The sequence below is a fragment of the Elephas maximus genome, chromosome 22 (assembly GCF_024166365.1).
Source record: "Elephas maximus indicus isolate mEleMax1 chromosome 22, mEleMax1 primary haplotype, whole genome shotgun sequence".
NCBI classification, from domain to species: Eukaryota; Metazoa; Chordata; class Mammalia; order Proboscidea; family Elephantidae; genus Elephas; species Elephas maximus.
In genome coordinates this window covers 11483112-11506639 of record NC_064840.1, presented here as the reverse complement: position 1 = coordinate 11506639, position 23528 = coordinate 11483112, and the positions used below count along the sequence as shown (strand labels likewise).

Genomic DNA, 23528 nt, shown 5'->3' with positions numbered 1-23528 from the left:
CCAGCTTCCCGCTGCCTGAAGTGGCCTTGGCCCCGCCTCCCATGTTAAAGGGCCAGTCCCAGCTCCCAAGGCTCAGGACCGAAGAGGAAAGGGGACGAGAGCAACCCACACTGCCTCCCTATCCCACAATGCCCTGATGAAACTGAGGCTCAGAGAAGGAGCCCGCTTGGCCAAGCCACTCAGCCACAAGGGACAGAAACCTCCTTTGCCCCCCACCCCGGACTACAGTTTTCGTGACACATCTCTAAATCTTCCTCCAGCTCCGATGCTCTTCCTGGACGCCAAGCCGTTCTCCCTGGACCGTTGTTGGTGTCAGCTTAGGTGCGAGACAGGTTAGGAAAAACAAGGACAAGGATCAGCGAGCCATTTTTATCTGGCCCCTCTTTATCTCTGTTATTTTACATTCAACATAGGAAGCCAAACAAACACCTGTTGTCCAAATAAACGACTCTTGCCATTCATTCATTCATTTAACAAATTTTTTCTGGACACCTACTATGTGCCATGTCCTGGGACTCTTAGACTCAAAGAAGACAGCTTGTCCCCTTCCCTCCCGAAGCCTAATGGGGCCCTTGAAGAGCAATTAGTGTCAGTGCCATCAGAAGGGGGCAGCAGAGAGGGAGTGACGGTGGGAGCCCAGAAAAGGAAACTCACCTGGCCCTGGAGGGCTGGGAAGGTTTCCTGGAGGAGGGTAAGTCTGAGTTGAGTCAGGTATCAGGGAGCACGGAGTGCAAAGGTCTAGAATTGAAAGATTGATGTATTTCTGGACAAAGAAGGCAGGGGTAGGGCTGGAGAGGAGGGCAGGAGCCAGAGTCCACAGCGTGCCTGGGCCAGTCAAGAGTCTGGGCCTTATCCGGGGCACTAGGAAACCACAGAAGGCTTTAAGCAGGGAGTGACATGATCAGATTCACATCTTGCCTGTATCACCATCTCACTGGGTGAACCTGAGCCAGTCCTGCCCATCTCTAGCCCTCAGTTTCCCCATCTGTAAAGTGAGAGGACCAGCAAGGACTTGGCAGCCCAGGTGTTCTGTGTCCTTCTTTGATTGCATGTAACTGCCCCAGGTTTGATGATTAACTCCTGGCCCCTTGGGGTCAAGTCGAACTGCTTGGCCAGAATCCTTGAAAGGACCTGGCAACTTCACCATCATTCTCAGTATTAAACATGCACCAGTCCTAGTCTGATGTCCTGTCCTGGACTAGGTGCTGGGGACACGGGGGCAAGTGGAGGGGAAAGACCGAGTTCATGTCCTGAGACGGCCCCCAGCCTTGAGGGGAGAGGAAGACACCTAGTCCAGTGACAACTCCAAAACCCTCTTGGAGGACAGAGGGCGGCTGGGGGAGGGGGTATCAGGGAAGACTTCCTGAAGCAGGCAGGACCTTAGCACACAACTGAGGCTTGGACAAGGAACATGGCAGCTGCATTTATTGCATGCCTACTGTATGCCAGGCCCTTTCATGCTGACCAGCATATTCCAAAAGCTTGTTTTTTTTTTGTTTGTTTGTTTTAAATAATTGGATATTTCTTTCTGTGTTGGGAGTTTCATATACATATATCTGTTGTGCATTGAATTGTGTCCCCCAAAATATGTGTCAACTTGGTTCGGCCATGATTCCCAATATTGTGTGGTTGTCCTCCACTTTGTGATTGTAATTTCACGTTAGAGGATTAGGGTGGGATTTTAACACCCTCACTATTTTTTTTTTACTAAGGGCACATCCCTGATCCAATGTAAAGGGAGTTTCCCTAAGGTGTGACCTGCACCACCTTTTATCTTACAAGAGATAAAAGGAAAGGAAAGTGAGCGGAGAGGAGGGGACCTCATACCACCAAGAAAGTGCTGAGAGCAGAGCATGTCCTTTGGACCCAGGGTTCCTGGGCAGAGAAGCTCCTAGTCCCGGGGAAGATTAATGACAAGGCCGACAGAGAGAGAAAGCCTTCCCCTGAAGCTGACACCCTGAATTTAGACTTTTAGCCTACTTTACTGTGAGGAGATAAATTTCTCTTTGTTAAAGCCATCCACTTGTGGTTTTCTGTAACAGCAGCACTAGATAACTAAGACAGTATCTATTTATATGTATCTATAAAAAAAAAAAAGTATCTATGTATAAGTATCTATGTATATGTATCTATATACATATACATAGTCCTGGATGGTGTAAATGGTTAACACGCTTGGATGCTAACTGAAAGGATGAAGGTTTAAGTCCGCCCAGAGACACCTCAGAAGAAAGGCCTGGAGATCTACTTCCAAAAAATCAGCCATTGAAAACCCTGTGGGTCAGAGTTCTACTCTGTCGCACATGGAGTCACCATGAGTCAACTTGACGGAAACTGCGAGGTCTATGTATATGTTGTTGTGTGCCATCGATTCCGACTCATAGCGACCTTATATGGCAGAGTGGAACTGCCCGTCCCATAGGGTCCTCTAGGCTGTAAACTTTACAGCAGCTCACCAGGTCTTTTCTCTTGTGGTGCCACTGGTGGGTTGGAGCCGCAAGCCTTTCAATTAGCAGCCGAGTGCTTAACTATTGCACCACCGGGGCTCACTTGCTTGTTTGCTCCCTCTCCCTCTCTCTCTCTATATATATAATAATTTCAAATCCATAATTTCATGGATATTACTGCTTAGGAAGAAGCTAAAGCAGGCATTAAAGTTTGAAAAGGGAGTCTGTTTAAAGGAAAATATTAAGTTAAGGCTAGTAGTTTCTAGCATGGCAAAGCAGTATTGCTTAACGGTTTGAACACAGACCCAAATACCAGCTCTGTCACCTACTGGCTGTGTGACCTTAGTTTTCTCAATGGTAAGATGGTGATCAAATGTTACTAATGTTTAATTGGTGTGAGAGTTAAATGAGGTAATATCTGTAGAACATTGAGAACAGTAACAACTACTGCTGCTGTTGGTATTATTACTACATAGAAGTTATTGTTGTTGCTGGGTGCCATTGAGTCAGTTCCAACTCATAGCGACCATGTGTACAACAGAACAAAACACTGCCTGGTCTTGCATCATCCTCACAATCGTTGCAATGTTTTAGCCCATTGTCGCAGCCACTGTGTCAATCTATCTCACTGAGGACCTTCCTCTTTTTTGCTGACCCTCCACCAAGCATGATGTCCTTCTCCAGGGACTGGGCCCTCCTGATGGCATGTCCAAAGTACGTGGGATGAAGTCTCACCATTCTCGCTTCTAAGGAACATTCTGGCGGTTCTTCTTCTAAGACAGTTTTGTTCATTCTTCTGGCAGTCCATTGTATATTCAATATTCTTCACCAACACCATGATTCAAATGCATTAAATCTTATTCATTGTCCAGTTTTTGCATGCATATGAAGTGACTGAAAATACCATGACTTGAGTAAGCTGCGCCTTAGTCATCAAAGTTACATCTTTGCTTTAATGGACTTTTGACTCATGCCACATCATCAGATGAAGGTCCCAAAAGCTTTGCTCCATCCACGTCATTAAGGTCAACTCTACATTGAGGAGGCAGCTCTTCCCAGTCATCTCTTGAGTGCCTTCCAACCTGGAAGTTGGCACTATAACAGACAATGTGCCGCAGGTATTCATAAGGTTTTCACTGGCCGATTTTTCAAAAAAAGTAGACTACTAGGTCCTTCTTTGTCGTCTGTCTTAGTCTAGAAGCTCCTCTGAAACCTGTCCACCATGGGTGACCTTGTTGGTATTTGAAATATTGGTGGCATAGCTTTCAGCACCATAGCAACACACAAGCCACCAGAGTATGACAAACTGACAGATGAGTGGTGGTATACAGAAGAAGTGACACAAAATATGGCAAAAAATTGTGAAGGTGACACGTGAATGTCCAAAGTTTGGGGACATGAACTCGTTACCTCACAGAATCCTTACACAACCTGGAAAGGTGGGTACTGCAATGAATCCTACATTGTGGAAACAGACTCAGAGAGGCCAAGTTGCTTCCCCAAGGTCACACACCAGAGGCAGAGACAGGACTCAAGTCCAGATGGACTTGGTTGCCAAAGTTCCTGGCCTGGGTGATGGAAAGGGTGGGGAGAGGACAGGGTGGCAGCTTCAAATGAGGCTAGAGAGGTGGGCAGGTCACTGACCTGTCCCTTCTTAGAGCTGTGTTCGTCAGACAGCCCCGTCCCTGACACCTCAGGCCATCAAGCACCCACCCTGGCCAGTCATTCCCCAGGGTTATTCATTAAGCTTCATTTCACCATCTTCACCCCAGCTGGCTTTCCCGTCCACCCGGGCAAGGGAACTGCGTGGAGAGGCAGAACAGAGCCTCCAACATGGCGCTTGGCCATCCTGGATTTGCAAGTTTAACCTTGAACTCTGTGTCAAATGCTTTCTTAGTCATAAAGAATTCCCAGAAAACCCAGTGCCGTCAAGTCAATTCCGACTCACAGCGACCCTATAGGACAGAGTAGAACTGCCCCAAAGAGTTTCCAAGGAGTGCCTGGTGGATTCGAACTGCCGACCTCTTGGTTAGCAGCCGTAGCACTTAACCACTACGCCACCAGGGTTTCCAATAACAGCATGGTAGCAGGAAAATGCAAAGTGGAGCACCAATAAAATGCTATTTTTTAAAACTATTAGATTTGTAAAATAATAATAATAATAAATCAAAAAAGCAATAACAACCAGGGCTGGTGTGTATGAGGAAAAACAGGTATGCTCATACATTGCTGGTGTGACCAGGAATCATCACAGCCTTTTGGAAAATAGATCTGTCAATATCTATTGCAATTAGATAAATATCCATACCAACCAAAAGGTAGGCAGTTTGAATCCATCAGCCACTCCTTGGAAACCCTTTGGGGCAGTTCTACTCTGTCCTATATGGTCTGTATGAGTTGGAAGCAACTCGACAGCATTGGGTTTGGGTTTGGGTTTGGGAATTGGCACAGTGGTCAAGTGCTTGGCTGCTAACCAAAAGGTTGGTGGTTCGAACCCAACAGCCACTCCATGGGAGAAAGATGTGGCAGTGTTCCTGTAAAGATTACAGCCTAGGAAACCATGCAGGAAGTTCTACTCTGTTCTCTAGAGTCGCTATGAGTCAGAAACAACTTGAGGGCAACGGGATTGGTTTTTTTTTTTTTTTTTTTCCTAAGAAAGAAAGGTACCAGTGGATGGGGATCAGGTAGGAGGGTATTTATTAGAGCACTGTGATATTGTTAGATGACCTCAAGTTGTTTCGGACTCAAAGCTACCCTATGTACAACAGAACAAAACACTGCCCGGTCCTGTGCCATCCTCACAATCATTGCTGTGCTTGAATTCATTGCTGCAGCCACTGTGTCAATCTATCTTGTTGAGGGTCTTCCTCTTTTTCGCTGACCCTCTACCTTACCAAGCCTGATGTCCTTCTCCAGGGACTGGTCCCTCCTGATGGGATGTCCAAAGTATGTGAGACAAAGTCTTGCCATCCTTGCTCCTAAAGAGCATTTTGGCTATACAACTTCCAAGACTGGTTTGTTCATTCTTCTGGCGGTCCGTGCTATATTCAATATTCTTCACCAACACCATAATTCAAAGGCATCAATTCTTCAGTCTTCTTTATTCATTGTCCAACTTTCACATGCATATGAGGTGATTGAAAGTACCATGGCTTGGGTCAGGCGCACCTTAGTCCTTAAAGTGACATCTTTGCCTCTTGAGGCTTTAAAGAAGTCTTTTGCAGCAGGTTTGCCCAGAGTGTTGTTTAGAAGAGCCAAAAAAAAAAAAAAAAAAAAACACCCTGGAAGCTTTGATGTCCTTGGATTGGGAAACAGTTGAATATATCACAATATACCCTTCACATACAATTTCATGCAGCCATAATAAAGAGTAAATTAGGAGTGAACCTATTGACCCAAGGAGGTGTTCATGATGTATTACACGTGAGAAAAGGAAAAGAAACATGTACAGCATATGATGACTTTATTTTGCAAAGAACAATGACCAAAAATGCCTGGTATTCCAGTCTATGATTGTGTATATGTCTGTAGGCTCATGGACAAGAGTGCTATAACATTGGTTATCCCTGGCAAGGGGGGGAGGGGACAGGGATGAGGAAGAAATGGGGAGGAGATTTTTTTTCTACATCTTATTCATCGCTGGTTATAATGAAAAATGTGTTACTTGTATAATTTTTAGAAGAGGAATTTAATTAAAAAATAAAAAGAGAAAATCAGACACTTTCCGTTTAGAGCAACACTGTCACGATAGAACTTTCTAGAAATTTTCTATAACCTGTACTGCCCAATACAGTAGCCACTCACCACGGAGCATTTGAAATGTGAGGAGTGGAACTAAGGAATTGAATTTTTAATTTTAATTTTAACTAATTTGAGTTTAAATAGCCACTGGTGGTTAGTGGCTATTCACTGAACAGCAAAGGTCTAGAGAATTAGTATAGGACACAGGGTGGACCCAAGGTGAAAGGCATCATTGTCACCAGAGAGGGGACAAGATTGGAAATACTTTGGCTTCACATAATGATTTCCCCACTCCGATGTAGACAGATGCGAGTGACACGGTAAACAGAAAGACAATTATTAAACAAAGACAGTAAATAGCCAAAATAAACAGTTGATTGGTGTGACGTAAGATGTGCGGAAACTTTCAAAAATCCACACCCAGGAAAAAAGGAGTACCTTACAGTGGAGAAACCTGACAAACACTACCTGCAGCCAGGTGATGAGGTTAATGGCAGTTAAGGTGATAGTATGTACCTTTGATAAAATGTGATGGGAATAGTTTTCCTATCAAAAACCCACAACACAGTGCAATCATGAGAAAAACATCACACAAAGCCCAACTGAGGGACATCCTTCAAAAGTAGTTCTCGACACTCTCAAGGTCATCACAAACGAGGAAAGTCTGAGAAACTGTCACAGCCAAGAAGAGCTTAAAGAGACATGACAACTAAATGCCATACGGGATCCTGGGGCAGAAAAAGGACCTTGGGTAAAACTAAGAAAATCTGAATAATATACAGACTTTATTTAATAAAAACGTACCAAAATTGGTTCGGTAATTGTGACAGATGTACTCTATTAATGTAAGATGTTTATAATAGGGAAACTGGGTGTGGGGAACTTTCCCATCAAACTAAAATTGTTCTAAAATAATAATTAAAAAAAACCCAAACCTGAACTTGCAAAAGTATTGGGAATTCACGATACCTCTTACAAAGGCATTCTTTGCTTTGTGGGGAAAATTCTCCTCAGGGGTTGGTTAAGTAGCGAGGTTTTTTTCATTCTCGTTAAAACATGACTTAATTTCCAAAAGTTCTATGTTTTAAAATGGAGGAGGGAGCGGGCTCACTTTTGGATCTAGATGGTAGGAAGCTAGCAGATGACAGCGAAGAGGCTGGAAAAGAAATTGGCTGCAACCTTAGATAAAGAAGGGGCAACGAATGGGGAGCCACCCTGAAATCACCAGAAACAGGTTTTTTTTTTTCCTTTTGCCACAGTTACTTGCCTACATAATCAGGGATTGCATAGATAAGGCATTTGTGGTGGAATATTATCTGAAGGACATCCCTGGATGGTGCAAAGGGTTAACATTCTTGGCTGGTAACCAAGAGGTTGACAGATAGAGTCCACCCAGAGATGCCTCTGAAGAAAAGCCTGGCTACCTACTTCCAAAAAATCAGCCATTAAAGAACTATCTATATGGGATCAAACTGAAAACAGAAACTTGAAGGGGTAGACAGGAAATTTAGAGTAGTGGGTTTATGTTAAAGGGGGAGGAACAATTCAGAAAAGGAGGGTGAGAATGGTTGGGCAACTTGAAGAATGTAATCAAGGGCACTGAGTTGTGCGTGTAGAAATTGCTGATTTGGCATATGTTCTGCTGTGTGTATATTCTCTACGACAACAAAAATAAATCATTGAAAAGAAAACCCTATGGAGTGCAGTTCTACTCTGACACTCATGGGGTCGCTATGAGTTGATGGCAATGGGTTAACTGCTTTTAATCATCTCCATTTCTCTTGGGGCAGGAAACTGAAGCTAAAGGAAGTGAGATGCCCAGTTCAAGGTCACACAGGTAGGCAGCAGTTCCAGCCCCTGTCTGTGAGATTCAGGGGCCCCAGACCTTAACCAATCAGATTTGGGGGTTGGCTATACCCACTAGGGAGGGCAAACAGAAGTGAGAGCTGTCTGCTCCTCCCCAAGCTGGGTCTTGAAAACAACCGTCAGAACCCCCACCTCCAGCAGCCAAGAACACGCTGATCTGGCCGCCCTCCAGATGCTTCTAGGGGAGGGTGTGATGTACCAGCGCCAAAAGTCGGAGGCCAGGGACAGGCCTGGGTTACCCAGTAAACAAGGTACGCACAGGCTTACTTGTGCATACTTACTAATCAAGGATGTGAAATTGTTCACTACCGATTAGTGAGTAAACACAAGTAAACCTGTGCATACTTTGCTTAACATAAGCCAGTGTGTACTTTGCTTACTGGTTAATCTGCCCCTGGCCAGGGAGGCGAAGTGCCCAAGTTTCCCCACCCAGGCTCCTGCCCCTCATGGGACTGCAGGCGCTGCCCTCTCCTTCCTGCTTTGGATACAGCCGGGCCTTAGTTTGCCCGTCTGTTAAATGGGGGGAGGTGACTCTCATTTTCCTCCCCTGCCTCCCAAGACCTTTCAAAAGAAGAGTAGGTAAAAGAGGAACTTCCTCGGGCTCCACTGCCCAAAGTTAGGGGCGCAAATGCCCTCTTGAGGGCCAGAAAATAAAAATGGCCATCACTTAATAAGTACCCAAAGGAGCCCTGGTGTCACAACGGTTAAGCACTTGGCTGCTCACCGAAAGGTTGTGGTTCAAGTCCACCCAGAAACTCCGCAGGAGAAAGGCTCGGCAATCTGCTTCGTAAAGATTATAAAATAGAAAACCCTATGGGGCAGTTCACCCCTGTCATATGGGGTTGCCATGAGTCGGAATCGACTCAACAACACCCCACAACAATATGCAGGACACTGTTCCTACAGCTCTACATCAATTAAGTCACTGAATCCTCATATAAATCTAAGAGGTGGATACTACTATCAGTTGAAGAAACTGAGGCAAAGAGAGGTTAAGCAACTCGTCCAAAGTCACCCAGCAAGTCAATGGCAACAGTCAGATTTGCACTTGGACCCATGCTGTCAACCACGAGGCTACACAGCCTTTCAGAAAAGTGACTCTCTTGCAATCTGGAAACAGACATGCCTGGGACACTAACATCCATGATCCTATCCCTCTGTGGTTCAAGGATGATGGCAACCAGCCTTTGCCTGAGACCCTACAGTAGCTGGCAGACTGGTCAGAATACCCCTATCACATTGCCGTTCACCCTGGTTCTGTTCCATTTGCTCCCCGGGGTGACCTTGCCATCTTAGGGTTTCTGTCTTCCCATATGAGTGATGGGACCCAGAACCATACCTGCAGGGACCTCTATATTTAAAAATGAAGCTATGCCCAGACAGCAAATGTCTATCAGGTGATGTACGGGTAAGCAAAATGTGGTCCATTCATACAATGGAATAGTAACCTCAAACCAAACCCACTTCCACTGAGTCGATTCCAACTCATGGCGACCCCATGTGGTACAGAGCAGAACTGCCGTATAAGGTTTTCTTGGCTGCAAGCTTTACAGATCTCCAGGCCTTTCTTCTGTGGTGCTGTTGATTGGGTTTGAACCACCAACCTTTGTTTAATTATGGGCGAAAGGTCAAAAAAAAGGGAATGAAGCTTTGGTATGTGCTAAATATGGCTGAAACTTGAAAACATTATGCTGAGTGAAAGAAGACAGATACAAAAGGCCACGTATTTTGATTCCATTCATCTGAAATGTCCAGGATAGGCAAATCCACACAGAGAGAAAGTAGATTAGTGGTTGCCTAGGGCTGGAGGTGGGGAGTTAAGGAGAATGGGAGATCAGAGGTGTAGTGAGGGGGGAGTAGAGGGGGGCACTTGCCCTGAGTGCAAGTCCAAGGGGGCTCCAGATGAGGTGTGGAATGGCATTCCAAGGTGCCACAAATGTGAAAGGCACCCTACTGAGGCAGCCAGACAAGAGGCGGGAAGGCGTTTGAGGGGTCGCTGCGATGGACATCTATTCATCTTGAAATTGGGGGCAGGTGCAATTTAGAGATTGGTCCTAGGGGCTTGTTACGCTCACTACGCCCCTGTGGGAAATGACTGCTAATGAGCATGGGGTTTCTTTTGGGGGGTACATATATGTTTAAAAATAGATACACTTAAAATAGGTGAACTATATGGTATGTGAATTATATCTCATTAATACTGTTATTTAAGGAGCCCTGGTGGCAACAGTTAAGCACTCGGCTTCTAACAAAAAGATTGATGGTTCCAACCCACTCAGCGGCTTAGAGGGAGAAAGACTTGGCAATCTGCTTTTGTAAAGGTTATGGCCAAGAAAACCCTATGCGGCAGTACTACTCAGTCACCTGGGGTCACCATGAGTCAGAAATGACCCAGCAGTACCCAACAACGACAACAAAGTTGTTATCGAAAAGATACGCCCAGACAGGATGCCAAACAGTGATACATACTTTATTATTTTCCCCTTTTGGTCCACAAAGTCCTTGGGATTCCTTTCCATTTTCATTCCACCGCTGTCCCCTACCACCTGGGCAATTTTTCTCAGCTCTCTGAGACGTTCCGGGCCTGTAACACGGACTTCAAATGCTCCCTCACCTGGCCGTTTGAGGGTTAAGTGAGTCTCCGCACGGAAACACCTGGCATGGGGCTGGGCACCAGCAGGTGCTCAGGCAATATGAGTGCCGGCTGTATACACTCAAATCATAGGAAGGGGTCTGTGTCTACATCTGAGCTCCTTGATAGCCTAATCACCCCCACTCTGCCACCCCGTGTCCCCAACACACACCCTACGGTGTGTGTCCCACTGGGGAGGGGCCTTGGGTGTCCCTAATGAAGGTCACAGGGGGGCTAGCAAGAGGGACAGCATGTCCCACAGGGAGAGAGGGCTGCGCAGGCTGCTTGTGCCTGGCTGCCTGCTGTCTCATCAATATGCTTGTCCCAGCCAGCCCGACAAGAGAGCTTTGTTGAGGGGGCCTGGGAGAGGACTGGCCGGGCGCGTGTTTGTGTGTGTGTGTGTGTGTGTGTGTGTGCGCACGCGTGCACACGCGCGCACTGGCGTGCACGAGCCCGCACTGCCCCATGGACAGGCAGACCCCTGTACACAGTCTGGAAAAGACAGAGACGCGGGGAGGCACGGCATGGGATGGAGTGATTTCAGATGCGAGACCCTCTCACCCTGCGATGATGACGATGAGGATGAGGGTAGTGATGGCAGTTAACACTATTGAATGCCCACTCTAGGCGAGACCCGTTACATACTTACACTGTCATGTTATTTAATCTTCAGAGGGAGGTACAGTTACCATTCCCATTTTACAGATAAGAAAAGCAGTTTGAACACACCAGTGGCGCCACGGGAGGCTCCACAGGAGAAAAGACCCGAGATGTGCATTCCTAAAGATTACAGTCTAGGAAACCCTACGAGGCAGTTTTTTTCCGTCCTATAGGGTCATTGTAAGTTGGAATCAACTCAATGGCAAACAACAACAAGGGCTCAGTGGCAGTTAGACATTCTGGCTGTTATTGTTGTTGTTTCTTGGGCACCTACTATGTGCCAAGCACGCAGTAGGGACTTTCAATGCATGATCTCATACCCTTTTCTTAACAGTCCTTGTGAAGCAAGTATCATCCCCATTTGCAAGTGAGGAAATTGAGGATGGAGAAGGGGAGGTGATGAGAGGGGAGAGAAGACCCCGGAGAGGGAGACAGGAGTGAGCCGCCCTCTCCCCTTCTAGAAGCCAGGGGTGGCCTCAGGCCAGGGGGTGGGTCCGGTGGGGGTGTGGCCAGCCCTGGGGCCCCATTGGCTGCCCGGAGGAGCCAGGGGAATAAAGCCCTGGACTGAGCAGAGCCTGAGACAATTCAGAGGCCACTCTGCCTGTCATTTTTCTCTCCATCCTTCCGTGGACCGTCTACTGCTAGTCATTCCCTCCCTCGCTCCCTCTGTCCAGCCACCGGCTGCACTGCCTTTGCCTGGTATGTAGCCCCATCCTCTGTCCCTCCTCAGGACTAAAATGCTTGGGGCCAGCCTGGAGGTTTGAAGGTGGGGGAAACAGGTGGGAGATTGTTTGAGTATAAAAACCCAGGCTTTGGAGCTAGACTCGCCTGGGTTCATGTCCAGCTCTGTGCCTCAGTTTTCTCATCTGTAAAATGGAGACAATAATAGAACCTTCCTCATAGGCTTGCTGTGAGGGTGAAATGAGGTTGTACACTTAAAGTGCCTAGTGCAGACAGAATAATAGTATTTATTGAGCTCTTACTACGAGGAAAGTGATAGGGAGCAACTTCTGACACCCAGGGGTCACACAGGCAGTACCTTCCTGTACCCTCTCTCTCCTCTGTGCCTGCCTTCTGCCAGGCAGGGTGGCCGTCGCAGGACAGTGTGTTTTACAGATGCCTCTTTAGTCAGGGTGCTCGGACAGAGGGGAAACGCCTGGACAGGGTGTGGGAAGATCCTTCCCCAAAGGGGTCTTCTGGTCTGCTTCTCCCACCTCCAACCATGAGGCCAGGGGCTTAGCGATCTAAACCAGCCTTTAACATCTAACTGGGGTGCCATTGTTTGGGGAGTACACCCAGGAGCTGGAAATTAATTCAAACAGATTTGGGGATGTCCCTGTTTTGGGGTGACTTTTATTCAAGAGAGTTAGGGAAGAAGTGGTATCTGTTTGGGTCCCCCCTCCTAGGCCTTGTGAATTTAGAGAGACATGGGAGCACCCACATTTGGGGGTGCTAAGATTGGTGAGGTGGTCAGAAACCCCACCCCCAATTTCCTTCTGATCCAAGGGTATCTGGCCCAGTCTGGGAGGGGTGATGCCTGAGCCAGGAGTCCCAGGGTGTGGGGACTAGACCAGATGATGCTTTTGGGAATGGAAAGGGGAGTAATTACTCTTGCCTGGCCTTCTGGATGGTGGGAGGGGAAGTCAGAAAAGCCCTTCATCCAACCACCTGATCTTCCCAAGCTTAGCCCAAATTGGGGAGAATCAAGGGAAAGAGGGAAGGACTCACATATGTATGAGTGCATGTGGCCAGGCTCCAGGCCACCTCAACTTCTCAATCACCCAGAGCCTTCACACTCATGTGTCCTGGACTGAGTCTGGGCTCTGGAGCCAGGGGCGGATTAACCAGTAAGCAAGGTACGCATGGGCTTACTTGGGTTTACTTATCAATCTAGTGCACAATTTCACATGGGTTTCACAAGTGAAATTGTGCACTACAAATCAGTGAGTAAGCACAAGTAAGCCCATGGAACCTTGCTTATTGAGTAATTCACACCTTTCTGGAGCCAATGACCTGAATTCGAATCCTGCCTCCTCCTCTTGCTAGCTGTGTGACCTTGGACAAGTCACTTTAATATTCCATTTCCTTTTGCTGTGTAACAAACTACCCCAAAATTTAGTGGCTTGAACCAACAGCAATCATTTTATTATTATGTGTCATGGTTCTGGGGCTTGGTTGGGCTCGGCAAGGCCGTACTCACTTGGTGTGGCTGGAATCATTTCAAAGGTTTCCTTGCTTATATGTCTGGCAGTTGATGTGGGCTGTCAGCTGGGATCTCAGTTGGAGTATCTTTGTGTGGCCTTTGCATATGGCTTGGGCTTCCTCACGTTACAGCGGCTGGGTTCTGCTTGGGAGTGTCCCAAGAGACAAGGGGGAGTGGGGCTTTCAACATCCAGCCTTGTCCTGCAGCCAGCTCACACAGGCTCTCTGCACCCAATTGTATGCTTCTCTCTCCAGCTCTGAGTTCAGGGACGTGATATAATGTAGCTTGAAATTGGCCGCCGTGGGAGTATGTACAAGAGGGAAATGAGCAAACGCTGCAAACCAGAACTTTTTTTTTTTAATCCTTCAGAGATTCCATTGTTAAACATTTACTAGCACATCACTACTTGGAAATCACAGTGTCTCTCCCACTGTAGTCACAGAACCCCTGGGGAAACATAGACCCTCACCTCTAGATGAGAAATGAGTCCACATCACATTATAGGAGGTGCATGTGGGATGAGAGAGTTTATGGCCATCTTGAAAAACACTGTCTGAGCCTGTTTCCTCATCATGAGCACTTGGGAAAGAAGTGCACCCCCCTCCTAGGACTGTTAAAAGGAGTAAATTAGTTAATATCTATAAGACATAAAACAGTGCCGGGGATGGAAGAGTCACTTTACAAGTGACTATTCAACCAGGTAATAATAGCTTTCCTGGTTGGGCACTGGGCTGTCCAAAGATTTGTTTTTTAAAAAAGGTATGCATTTAAGTAAGTAATACATGCACGTGGCAAAGCATTCAGACAGTATAAAAGGGGGTGCTGTGAACACAAGTGCCAGCTCTCCCTAGAGCCCCTGCCCTTACCAGTTTCTTGTGTATGTTTCCTGAGATGTTCTGTGTACGTGGAAGCTTCTGAATTGTCTATATGTGCGTATACGGAGTATATGCGTGACCCCCTGTATTTTTTGCAAGAGGAGACTATGGCTGATATCCTGCCCTTGCTTTGTTCACTTAACCGTCATGCGGTTCTGAACACAGAAGTCCCCCTCCACCTCATGCTTTTCAAAAGCTGCAAAAAGGTCTTATAAATATAGATGCAAAAACCCTCAGCAAAATACTGGTGAATAGAAGACAAGAGTTATTGTATTCTACCATTAAATTAATTTATATTAAATTATTATTATAGAATATATATTATTATTCATATAGATATTAAATTAATATTAAAAGAGTCATATACCATGACCAAGTGGGATTTATTCTAGGAATGCAGGGTTGGTTCAACATTAGAAAATCAACCAACATAATACACCCTTCAACAGAACAAAGGAAAAGGACCACATCATCATCTCTATGGATGCAGAAAAAGCGTTTATAAAATCCAACACCCTTACATGAGGAAAACCCTAAAGAAGATTGAAATAGAAGGAAAATTCCTCAATATGACTCAAGGCATATATGAAAAATCAATAGCCAACTATATGCTTAATGGAGGAAGACTGAGATATTTCCCCTTGGAAATCAACAGCAAGACAAGGGTGCCTTCTCTCACCACTTCTATTCAATATTGTATTAGAAGTTCTAACCGGAGCAATAAGACAAGAAAAATGAATAAAAGGAATCCAGATTGGAAAAGAAGTAAAATTATCTGTATTTGTAGATGATATGATCCTATACATAGAAAATCCCAAAGAGTCCACAAGAAAACTTCTAGAACTAATAGAGGAATTTAGCAAAGTTGCAGGTACAAGGTCAACAAACAAAAATTAGTTGGGTTTCTATACATCAACAATGAGAAATCTGAAAGGGAAATTAGGGAAACAATTCCATTTACAATAGAATCCAAGAGAATAAAATACTTAGGTATAAATCTAACCAGGGACGTGAAGGACTTATACAATGAAAACTAGAAAATGCTGCTGGAAGAGATTAAAGAAGACTTAAACAAATGGAAAGATGTTCCATGTTCATGGATTGGAAGACTTAATATTGTTAAGGTGCTAGTAGAACCCAAAGTGATCTATGAATTCAATTAAATATTAATCAATATTTCAATGCCCTCTGTACAGAAATAGAAAAATAAATATTCAACTTTATATGGAATGGCAAGAGGCCCTGAATAGCTAAAAATGTTGAAAGAGAAGAGCAAAGCAGAAGGACTCACACTTCTGATTTTAAAACATACCATACAGCTACAGTATCTAGTATGGTATTGGTACTGGCATTGATAATAGACATATAAGCCAATGAAATAGAATTGAGAGTCCAGAAATAAACCCACACATCTCTGGTCAACTGATTTTTGACAAGGGTGCTAAGACCATTCGATGGGGAAATAAGACTGTCTTCAATAAATGATGCTGGGAAAACTGGATTTCCTCATGCAGAAAAATGAAGCATGATTCTTGCCTCACACCATACACAAAAACAAACTCAAAATGGATTAAGGACCTAAATGTGCAAACTAAAATCATAAAATTCTTAGAAGAACAAGCAGGGACAGCACTCTCAGGCTTAGCTGTCAACTGTGGATTATCTAATACAATAACAAAAGCACAAACAGCAAAAGACTAAGTAAATGGACCTCATAAATATTAAAAACTTTTGTTCATCAAAAGGCTGTACCAAAAAAGTGAAAAGACAAGCTACTGACTGGGAGAATACCTTCAGAAACCATGTATCTGACAAGAATCTAATAACCAAGATAAATATAAAACTTCGACAACTTACCAACAAAAAGACGAATAACCCAATCATAAAATAGGCAAAGAACTTGAACAGACATTTCACCAAAGAGGACATTCAAATGACCACCAAACTCATAAAAAGATGTTCAGCATTGTTAATCACCAGAGAAATGCAAATCAAAACCAAAATGAGATGCCACTTCACCCCCACTAGGATGGCTGAGATAAAAATAGTACAGCCATTGTAGAAAACAGTGTTTGGCGGTTCCTCAAAAAATTAAAAATAAAACTACTACATGACCCAGCAATTCCACTCCTAGGTATATACCCAAAAGGCTTGAAAGCAGAGACTGAAAAAGAGACTTGTACATCAATGTTCATTGCAGCACTATTCACAGTAGCCAAAAAGTGGAAACAACCTAAATGCCCATCAACAGATGAATGGATAAACACAACGTGGTGCATACGTACGGTACAGATGGAGCTTGAAGACATTATGCTGAGTGAAATAAGCAAGACCCTATCATCTGGTCTGTTCCCTTGGGCCCCGAGAGAGTGAGGGGAGGGCTTGCCCCCATGCTACCCTCCATGGGGCGGCTGCTGACTCCACGGCCAGCTCTGCTGATACTCTGGGTCTCTTTCCTTTCCCCAGCAATGACATCTGAAGAGACCCTGCATGTGAAGACCCCCATCCGGGACAGCATGTCCATGTCCAAGGTGGCGGGTACCAGTGTCTACCTGAAGATGGACAGTGCCCAGCCCTCTGGCTCTTTCAAGATCCGGGGTATCGGACACCTCTGCAAGATGGTACAGGACAAGTGTCCATATCAGCTGGGTGGGGGCAAATCCTCTTTCCTGGACAGGGCAGTGCCAGTGTTGTGTGCAGTCTAAGGGGCCCCGGGGTGGGCCTACTGCTCCCACAATGACTGAGCACCCACCTTTAGAGCTTTTCTGGTTAAGGGGTGCCCATCCACGAGGGTCCTCTCATGGACTGATCCCTGGGCCATCAATTGCCTATCTATCCTTTACCCTCCCATCAGCCAGATGTAGTCTTGGAGAGCTAGGGCAGTACAGGACAGGCCAATGTAAGCTGGAATCTTCCAGACGGCATTCTAGGTGGGAGGGAAGAGCCCAGGCCCAGGCTGGGAGGTGGGCTTACCCCCCCTTCCCCGCTCCTTGTCTCCACAGTGGGCTGAGCGAGGCTGTGAACATTTCATCTGCTCCTCAGGTAAACAACTTGCAGGCTACGTGCCTCTGCCTGCTCTGGGCTGCATGGCCCAGGGCCAGGTCCCTCACCTCTCTGGGCCCTGATTTCCCCAGAGGTTGCAAACATTTGCAGGATTCCCGATTTGCAATTTGGGGGGCAGCCAGTGGTTACCCAGAGCTCTGAGTCGGGGGTGAGAAGTCCCAGGCTGGGCTCCCAGGCCCTCCCATTCTGACCTGGTCTCCCATACCCACCCCTGGCAGCAGGCAACGCGGGCATGGCGGTTGCCTATGCTGCCAGAAGGCTGGGCATCCCCACCACAATCATCGTGCCCTGCACCACACCTGCTTTCACCATCGAGCGGCTCAAGAATGAGGGTGCCATCGTCAAGGTGATGGGCGAGGTGAGTGCCAACCCAGGGCAGAAGCCACAGAGGCACATGGTGGCAGGGCAGGCTGCCCCAGTCCCTCACCCCCTCCCTCCTCTCCTGTGGTCTTACAGACACTGGACGAGGCATTCGAGCTGGCCAAGGCCCTGGCAAAGAACAACCCAGGCTGGGTCTACATCTCCCCCTTTGACGACCCCCTCATCTGGTACGTGGAGCTCAGGGACACCTGGTGTGGGTGGTGGCCACCTCCCATGCCGCTGGGCAGGCACCTGCCACAATGCACGCCATCACCCTGTCATGCGCAGCAGTTGCACACGTGAGCACACAGATCCTGTCCCCACCCTGTATGCACACCTTTGTGCAGAAGAACCTGCACACGAGCACGGCCAGCAGGTGCACACACACGTGCCCACACACGTGCCCACAGATGCCCTCTGCCAGAGGCTGCACACAGCACATCCAGCAGGCAGACCAGATATGCAGGTGTCTGAGGTTGGGTTCCCCAAAACACAGACCCTGAGACAAGGATTCCAGGGAAAGCAGCTTATTTGGGAGGGATCTTGGTTTCCTAGTGCTGCCATAACAGAAATCCCACAAGCGGGTGGCTTTAAAGAACAGAAATTTACTTTCTCACAGTTCTGGAGGGTAGAAGTCCCTCTCAGGGTCTTGGCAGTGTTGATTCCTCCTGTGAGCCTCTCTCTTAGTCTCTGGTGTCTGCTGGTGAGCCTTGCAGTTCCTTTGCTTGTAGGCGATCCTCACGTGGCACCTGTACGTGCCTGTGTCTATTCTGCTGTTTGTATAACTCAGGAACGATTAGATCTAGACCCCCCTTTCTCAGGTGCGATCTGATTAACATAACAAAAAAGCCCTATTTACAGGATTACATCCACAGGTATGGGGTTTAGGATTCCAACACTTATTTTGGGAAGACACAACTTAATCCATAATAGAAGGTGATCCCAGGAAACACGAGTTGGGAGTGGGGAAGGGAAGGAAGCTGATAAAGGGTGCTTTCATGAGCAGATGACTGCTGGGGACATCTGGGGCTTAACCGCTTTGGGGAACCTTGGGAGCTAGGGTAGAAGATGCACCTCAATGATTCCAACCAGAGGAGAGGGGGATGGGGCATTTATACACCAACTCGTGTAGGCATTGGTGGAGGGCTGCTCTCAGGGGGTGTTAATGCCCTGGCACTTGCAGTTCACACCTGTGGGGGCAGCCCCATGGCCAGGGGAAGTCCTCAACAAAGGGATACAGACTGCTGGCAGTGGGAATCCAGGTGGCATGGGAGTGGGGAAGACTAGTCCAAGGCCTCTCAGCTGCCTGGAAGGAGGGCAAAGGCAGACCCTCCTCAGCTGGATTCTCCAGGAAGCCCAGCCCTGACCAGCCATGCTCCTTTCCCCCGCCCTGCAGGGAAGGCCACACTTCCATCGTGAAAGAGCTGAAGGAGACGCTGAGTGCAAAGCCAGGGGCCATCGTGCTGTCGGTGGGCGGTGGGGGCCTGTTGTGCGGAGTGGTCCAGGGGCTGCAGGAGGTGGGCTGGAGAGACGTGCCCATCATTGCCATGGAGACTATCGGTGCTCACAGCTTCCACGCTGCCACCACTGCCGGCAAGCTGGTCTCCCTACCCAAGATTACCAGGTGAGTAGCTGAGTGCCCAATAAACCTTGGACAGCCAGCTGGGAGTGCCCTCCACCATCACTGCTGGCTGCAAGGTTGGTCTTGACATCAGTCAGCCCATTTCGGATGAGGACACTGAAGCCTTGGTTACTTGCCCAGAGTCACACAGCGGTGACTCCAAACCAAGTCTGTCTGTCTGACTCTTTACTATTACAGTATAGCAATAATTGTTTATTGAGTTAAACGAGCCTCATTTCATTAATTCACCAGCCATTGATTGAGCTCCTAATATGTGTAAGATGCAGGCTGATCCTGGGGAGTGAGCAGTGAAGAAAAGCAGCCCCTGCTCTCAAGAAAGTTTATATCGCGCCCCAGACCTTTGATAGATGACACGTAGTTAGGATAAGGTTAGGCCGCATTACCCAGAAACCCAAAATAACAACGGCTTAAACAAGGCAGAACTTTCTTATATATTAAAAAAAAAAAAAAGGCCCAGAGGTGGGCAGTCCAGGAGTGGAATGGTGGCTCAATGAAGCTTCATTTCATCAGCCTACCATCCTTAGCATGTAGCCTTATGGTCCAAAACGGCTGCTTGAGCGCGAACTATCACATTCACACTCCATCTGGCAGGGTGTCCATTTAAGGACAGACACAATACTTCCACTTGCATCTTATTGGCCAGAACTTAAGTTACATGGCCACACCTAGCCTCAAAGAAGGCTGAGAAATGTCTTTATACCAGGCATTCACGTGTGTAGCTAGAACAGATATTGGGGGTAGACAACAGTCTCTACCACAGATAGGGAAGACCAAGTCCGTGTAAGAACTTCCTCTGGCTGCCTGAGTTCGGCACCTGGAGCTTGTGCCTCCCAGGTTGCTGGGAGGCCTCTCTGCTGGCACACACACACACACAAACACACACAAACCAAACCTGTTGCCTTCGAGTCAATTCTGACTAATAGTGACCCTATAGGACAGAGTAGGACTGCCCCACAGAGTTTTCAAGGTGGATTGAAACTGCCAACATTTTGGTTAGCAGCTGTAGCTCTTAACCACTACATTACCAGGGTTTCCACCATTAACCCCAAAAACCTTTTGCTGTGGAGTCAATTCTAAAACAGCAACACTATAGGATAGCGCAGAACTGCCCCACAGGGCACAGTGTTGGGACTGAAGAAATCACTGAGTGACTACTATGAGCCCCATGCAGGGCTAAGGGCTAAGGTGGTCCAGGCCCTGGAGATGCTGATGGGTAAGAGGGGGAGATGGGAGGGAGAAGAAAGGGGAATAGAACTGGTAGTCACCCCAGGGAGGCTGGGAGAGGATGAACACAGTGATTACACGTGTGGGTTCTGAAGTTACATGAATCCTGCCTGCAGTCTCAGCACCGCCACTCCTACACCTGTGACAAGTGACTGTACCCTTCTCTGCCTCAGTTTCCCAATCATAAAATCGAACCGGTAATAGCAACCACACCAAGAATTGTTGGGAGAATTATGTAATGCTTGTGAAACTCTTAGCACCTGATACTTTCTCAAGAAGCTGTCACTATTCTTATTATTATGGATTGGGGCAGGGAGACTCATTTGAGAATTCTATGCAGGACCAAAGGACTGAATGTAGCCCTGGTGGGCTCCCTGGAGGAGGCAGGCTTCATCCTGAGGACAGGGTAGGACTTGGGCAGGCAGAGCAGTGCTAGCTCGGTGAGGACATTCCAGATGGAAGGTACAACCCAGAGCAAAAGCAGGGGTCCTGTCTGGGATTTTTTCAGGCATTTACATCTGAGTTGACGTTGAACAGAATAGATGCTGTTCAGCCAAATTCAAACCATCCATGCCTTATTAAAAGCCCTCCACTGTTTGGGGAAGCCCCTGGGACTTTTCAGTGCCTTACAGCTGCAGGGGGTACACCCCATTGCTTCCTCCCTCTCACTGTCTTTCAGTCTCTTCCTCTCGTCTCTCTTCCTTCTCTCTGATTCTCCCATTCCTGTCCTCTTCTCCTGTTCCAGTGTTGCCAAGGCCCTGGGCGTGAAGACTGTGGCAGCTCAGACCCTGAAGCTATTTCAGGAACACCTCATTTTCTCTGAAGTTATCTCGGACCAGGAGGCTGTGGCTGCCATTGAGAAGTTTGTGGGTATGTGCCAGTCCTTCCTGATGACTCAACAAAGTGGCTGTCTACTTTGTGTGCCAAGGGCTCCCACTCATCTCACATTTTCCTCACAGTTCTATCTCCTATCCCCACCTAGAACTTCTCCATTAAGGAAAGATGATACAACTCAGTGACAAAAATAGAAAGACCAGAGCCACAAATGAATTCTGATGACCATGACATTATATTCTGTTCAACATCAATGACATTATGACTACCAGGTTGTCAATGCTGATTCTGAGCTTCCTGGCAGCCGGGGTAATAAAGGAAAGCATGGGGCTCACAGTTAGATTCAGAAATGGGTCTGTCAAAACCACTAAAAACCAAACCCACTGCTGTCGAGTCGATTCCGACTCATGGTGACCCTATAGGACAGAGGAGAACTGCCCCATAGAGTTTTCAAGGAGTGCCTGGCGGATTTGGACTGCCAACCTCTTGGTTAGCAGCTGTAGCACTTAACCACTGCGCCACCAGGGTCTGTAGCTATGGCTGAAACTTAGACTCTGGGATCAGCTTAGGACAGGGCAATAAAAAGGAAGCATTTATACAGTCATTTAACCCTCTTGTACCCACAACCAACTTGGCTAATCTAGTATGGCACTATTGTTCAAAGAATGCCTCAGAATCCTTTTTTTTAGCTTTATTTTGAAATAATTATAGACTCGTGGGAAGTTGCAAAAATAGTACAGAGTCCTCATGCACCCTTCCCCCAGCTTCCACCAATGGTGGGGTCTTAATATAGCTGTAGGATAGTATCAAGACCAGGAAATTGGCATTGGTGCAGTAATATTAAGTAGACTGCAGACCTCATTCACTTTTCACTTTTTATGTGCACTCATGTATGTGTGCCAGAGTCCCTGGGTGGGACAGACAGGAAAGTGCCTGGCTACTAACTGAAAGGTTGGTGGTTCAAGTCCACCCAGAGGCACCTCAGAAGCAAAGCTTGGTGATCTGCTTCCAAAAAATCACATATGGGGTCACCATGAGTTGGAATGAACATGATGGCAACTGTTTTTTTAAAATTATATGTGTCAGTGTGTGTGTACTTGTTGGTATATCTTAGAGATTTTGAATAGCAGGCCCTTTAAATCTACTTTATTATCTTTATGAGCTATCCTTTATCATTTATTTAACCAGATCCTATTGAAGGCCACTTTGGTTCTTTATGCTTTTCAGAATCCTTCTTAACAGTGCTAAGGCAATTATAATCATTTTAATAGAGTTAGCACTCATGATGAAACCTAGGCCCCAGCTCAGGGCTGGGGACGGTCAGTCTAGGGGCTGAGGGGAGGCTTGGTCCAGGGCTGAGCTCTGATCAGCTCACTGTCCCCGAGAGCTCCCCCAAAGGCCTGCAGTTCCCTTGCCCTCTGTGGAGCTCAGGCCCGGCCCTTACATCCCCCTCCTCCCGCAGATGACGAGAAGACCCTGGTGGAGCCTGCCTGTGGAGCAGCCCTGGCTGCAGTCTACAGCCGCGTGGTTCAGAAGCTGCAGGGAGAAGGGAAGCTCCGTGCCCCCCTAGCCTCCCTCGTGATCATTGTCTGCGGCGGCAGCAACATCAGCCTGGCCCAGCTGTGGGAGCTCAAGGAACAGCTGGGCATGAAGAATGGGCTGCCCAAGTGAGCCTTCACCCACTTGACCCCCTGCCCAGGACGCCCCTACTGGGGCTGGAGTTTTATCCAGCGACTCATCGCAAATAGTATTCTTGTGTTTGGTGGTGAGCCTGTGGCCCGGACCTGCAGCTGCCTCCTGGCTATCAGGAGTCCAACGTGGCAGTGGGGGGGGCCGGGGCTCCCCAAGATGGGGCCATCGAAGCTGTGAAGTTAAGGGCCAGGCTCTTACATTCTTCGGTGTGTGGCCACTCAGTGACCATCCTTAGTCACCCCTGCTAAGGATTGTCCACATGTAAGCCTGTAGCTGCCATTTTAGAGCT

General features: G+C 47.2%; 1 protein-coding gene across 1 annotated transcript; it reads left to right on the top strand.

The window, feature by feature from the left end:
* Positions 1-11961: 11961 nt before the first annotated feature.
* On the top strand, positions 11962-23286 carry SDS (serine dehydratase). The gene is made up of 8 exons (XM_049866418.1): positions 11962-12045; positions 16891-17045; positions 17427-17466; positions 17706-17845; positions 17944-18035; positions 19244-19471; positions 21459-21583; positions 23010-23286. The coding sequence occupies exons 2-8, from the start codon at positions 16893-16895 to the stop codon at positions 23216-23218; spliced, it is 987 nt and encodes a 328-aa protein (XP_049722375.1). The 5' UTR covers positions 11962-12045; positions 16891-16892; the 3' UTR covers positions 23219-23286.
* The last annotated feature ends 242 nt before the right edge of the window (positions 23287-23528 follow it).

Excerpts from the sequence above, each read along its gene's own strand:
- SDS (XM_049866418.1), top strand. The coding sequence starts at position 16,893 with ATGACATCTGAAGAGACCCTGCATGTGAAGACCCCCATCCGGGACAGC. Across the intron at positions 17,467-17,705 it reads ACATTTCATCTGCTCCTCAG|CAGGCAACGCGGGCATGGCG; the intron begins GTAAACAACTTG and ends CACCCCTGGCAG. Across the intron at positions 17,846-17,943 it reads TCGTCAAGGTGATGGGCGAG|ACACTGGACGAGGCATTCGA; the intron begins GTGAGTGCCAAC and ends GTGGTCTTACAG.